Here is a 3,490-nt window from a genome sequence, read left to right on the forward strand (position 1 = left end):
GGAGTAAACCTCAAATGGTCTATGACAGTTCACAGTTTAAAACAAAACATTTTAGCAAAAAAAAAATCTTGGCAAATTTAGGTTTATATACATCGATTGTCTACAGATTTATTTTATTTTTTATTATTTTGTCATAAATAAAATAGTGCATAATAGTAAGAAAAATATCTACTTTAAATTGCCAGACATTTTCAGTACGATGAGTTAACCATTTTCCCCCGGTGTCTTAGTAAAAATATAATTTATTAGCCCGAGTCAAAACGTGACAAACTGGGCAGAGATTCGTGCATTGCTTTGTTTCGGAGGGGAGAATTAAAAAAAAAATCGCAGTATCGTATTTATCGAATAAATTCAATAATGAAATGTTTCTGTTCTTTTTTTAGATGTTATTACAAAACTTGAAATTTCCACGAAGAGGTTTGCTCTTTGTAATCCAAGCAGTCGGTATTGAAGCTAAGCTTCCAAGAAGCGCTTTGGTCCTTGTAATCTAAGCAGTCGGACGGCGCGTTGACCCCGAGCCCGGAAGTTACGTAGCCCTGGGGTGCGAGTGAACATGATGGACTCAGGTGATTGTTGACTGTACTCGTGCTTGTCGGGCTCAGGGTGGATGTGGGGCCGCTCAGCTGATGATGCACAGGCCCGAGGTAGGAGCCACAGTCCATTCCGCTGAAATAGGACGCTGTACCTGCGTAGTGTTGACTGTAGCCGCTCGCCTGCGTGTAGGTGACCGGGTAAGAGCGCTGCATACAGTGTAAAGATGAGGAAGAGGAGGATGAAGCGGAAGAGAGCTGCTCTGAGATCGGGGAAATAGAGGCCGGACTCCAGATGGACACCGGGGCCGTGCTGGTGGACACAGCCGGTAACGAGGTGGCTGAGGTGCTGGTGAACGGGCTGCTGCTCTCCGGGTTTAACTCTCTGACTGGAGAAGTCTTTTTGCTGACAGGTCGGGTTTTGTTCTGCGTGGTGCTCTGGGATTGCTGCTGTTGCTGCTGACGACATTTCGCTCTTCGATTTTTGAACCACACCTGTTGAATTAAATAGAAATAAAAATATAGAAATTATGTTTGGTTTTCATACATATACATGCACCAGATGTAGATGTTTATGAAAAGAGGGAAACATGCAACTTATATATATAACATCTGAACTAACTAATTTTAAAATACCTTCTCGAAATGTATCATATTAGCAATGAATTGTGTTATTGTTTATTTTAAAATAAACATAAAAAAACCCCCAGCATACTCGTATAGATGATATCGTTTAAAATTCTCATCATTATATTCAGTTTGAAAAATAGAAATCGAACCATATTTTGAACATTTACAAAATGGTTGTGTTGCTCACCTGTACCCGAGATTCAGGAAGGTTGATTTTCAGGGCCACTTCCTCGCGCATGAAGATGTCCGGGTAGCGCGTCTTGGCGAACAGCGTCTCCAGCACGTCGAGCTGCGCGCGTGTGAACGTTGTCCGCTCACGCCTCTGTTTACGGGGAGTTCCTGCCATGACAAATAACAATTAGATTATTTAGACGATAGATATAAATAGGAAAAAACAAAATGTAACTTTGTGGTATTGTTATGTTAAACACTTATTTCAAGAAATGTTTATTACCTGGCTATTTTTCCCGCAGGGTATAATTAAGGCAAAATGATGGATGGGGTTAATTTTTTTAAATAAATAAATAAATATTATATTTATGTATTAATTGTGTTTAATCGAAATTAAAACCAGGTATCGAACAATTAATAATACTTAATAAATTCGATTCCATTCACCTTTTAAATTTGTCTGGACTGAGTGACTGAGTGAAATAGAATTAAAAGTTGTCTGAAGTTTAGAAAATAAATACGGATAGCTTTTTTTTTACTCATACTAATAAATATTGGAATCACGAGGGTAAATGATTTCTAAATGAGTCTTTACCTGGATAGCCCACAGTTGGATGCAGAAGCTCCATCGCAGTAGTAGCCAGACTGAGCCCGTTTACTGTGTAAGGCGCTGGTTTCAGGTAGGACATCATGATCAATTGGTTATCACACGATTCTATGTTCACTGCATGCACTCGGGAGCAACAACAAAAAAAAAGCAGACTCTCTGTCCGTCTTCACTTTTAAGTCTGCAGTGCTCAAGGACAAGGCCACAAGACAAGGACTGAGGTGCTGACGCGGTGTGTATTTGAAAGTAGGCGGGGCCACAACACATCCCATAATTACAACACGCCTTCTTTGGAAACAAACACAAAACGAAAAAAAAAGAACAGGGCGTCAACTAAGCATTTAGAATGACATGCTTTGGTTTGTATTTTGTTTATTCTTAGACGTGTCAGTTCCAAAACAATCCCCGGTACTAAAAAAAAACTCCTACTGGAGTCCTCAAGTTATTTGCTTGTTTGAATGTTTGTTTGTTTATTTCTCTATATTATTATTATTATTATTATTATTATTATTATTATTATTATTATTACTACTACTACTACTACTACTACTTTCTACACACTGTAAGCTTGTTATTAAGCGAGTTAATGTGCTGTTTGGACGCAAGCAGGGACCACTTTAAGGGTGCACACTGTAAGGCGCAACATGTCTTTGCATTTGCATAGTGTGGTCATGGGGTTTCAATACAAGCTAATTGTTTCCAAAGTAGACAGACTGATTGGGGGCCATTTGCAAAGACAAAGGCTACTGTTGACCAGATAAATGATGGCGATAACAAAAGCCCCTTTTGGCGATAAACAATGAGCCCCAACTGTAAGACCCAGCTCTTCGTTTTGTGGCTCTGCAACTTAAATTGAATCCATGCTATTTTATTTCAATCGTCATCTCGTGTACATTTCAATCAGTTGTCATTTAAAATGCTAACAGCAGCTTGGTAAATGACAAGAAACTTGCGGGGAACCTCGGGTAATTCTAGTCGGCACATTATTGACACTCCCCAGGTGATTCTCCCTTAATTAATTGCACCCGGTAATTAGATTTTCGACGCGGGACTTTCGAAAAGTGTTGATTAACAAGGATTATTCAAAGTTAAGATAAACAAACAGCCCATCGACTTAGTTAACGAATCAAACCCCTTCTTATAAGCATCGATATATATATATATATATATATATATATATATATATATATATATATATATATATATATATATATATATATATATATATATAATGAAAAATCCGTAGACAGATTTGTGGGTTGATTTTTTTAATATAAAATATTAAAGCATTGCAAATAATTTAACAAGTTTAGATAATAAAATAAAGATGTGCAATAAACGGTGAATTGATTCAAGCAACAACTTCAGTCGTAAAATAATCCCATTCAGTGTTTAACATACGCTGTTTTGCAGAAATCCTCTAGAAACCTAACGGCTGCTTCGCCCAGTCTGTTAGCTGAAAGCCCAGACATCATCCACCAGTTGCTCTACATCCGCTCAATAATTAATTATTGCATTTTCCCAAGAAATTAACGAGCTAATCTGGGCCGCA

The 3,490-nt window shown here is 37.9% G+C and overlaps 1 protein-coding gene across 3 annotated transcripts; it reads right to left on the minus strand.

Annotated features, from left to right (window-relative positions):
• Positions 1-142: 142 nt before the first annotated feature.
• Positions 143-3,490, minus strand: LOC132842325 (homeobox protein OTX2-like). 3 transcript variants are annotated; one of them, XM_060865009.1, is made up of 4 exons: positions 3,340-3,490; positions 1,927-2,028; positions 1,348-1,499; positions 143-1,025 (listed from the first exon to the last, which is right to left on the minus strand). In XM_060865009.1, the coding sequence occupies exons 2-4, from the start codon at positions 2,021-2,023 to the stop codon at positions 390-392; spliced, it is 885 nt and encodes a 294-aa protein (XP_060720992.1). In that variant the 5' UTR covers positions 2,024-2,028; positions 3,340-3,490; the 3' UTR covers positions 143-389. The 3 variants fall into 3 exon arrangements, with proteins under 3 accessions (XP_060720992.1, XP_060720991.1, XP_060720989.1); XM_060865008.1 differs by having other exon boundaries at positions 1,927-2,223; positions 3,340-3,489; XM_060865006.1 differs by having other exon boundaries at positions 1,927-2,226; positions 3,340-3,489.

This window comes from Tachysurus vachellii, chromosome 3, assembly GCF_030014155.1.
Source record: "Tachysurus vachellii isolate PV-2020 chromosome 3, HZAU_Pvac_v1, whole genome shotgun sequence".
NCBI classification, from domain to species: domain Eukaryota; kingdom Metazoa; phylum Chordata; class Actinopteri; order Siluriformes; family Bagridae; genus Tachysurus; species Tachysurus vachellii.

Excerpts from the sequence above, each read along its gene's own strand:
- LOC132842325 (XM_060865009.1), bottom strand. The coding sequence starts at position 2,023 with ATGATGTCCTACCTGAAACCAGCGCCTTACACAGTAAACGGGCTCAGT. Across the intron at positions 1,500-1,926 it reads TCCAACTGTGGGCTATCCAG|GAACTCCCCGTAAACAGAGG; the intron begins GTAAAGACTCAT and ends TTGTCATGGCAG. Across the intron at positions 1,026-1,347 it reads TTCCTGAATCTCGGGTACAG|GTGTGGTTCAAAAATCGAAG; the intron begins GTGAGCAACACA and ends TTAATTCAACAG.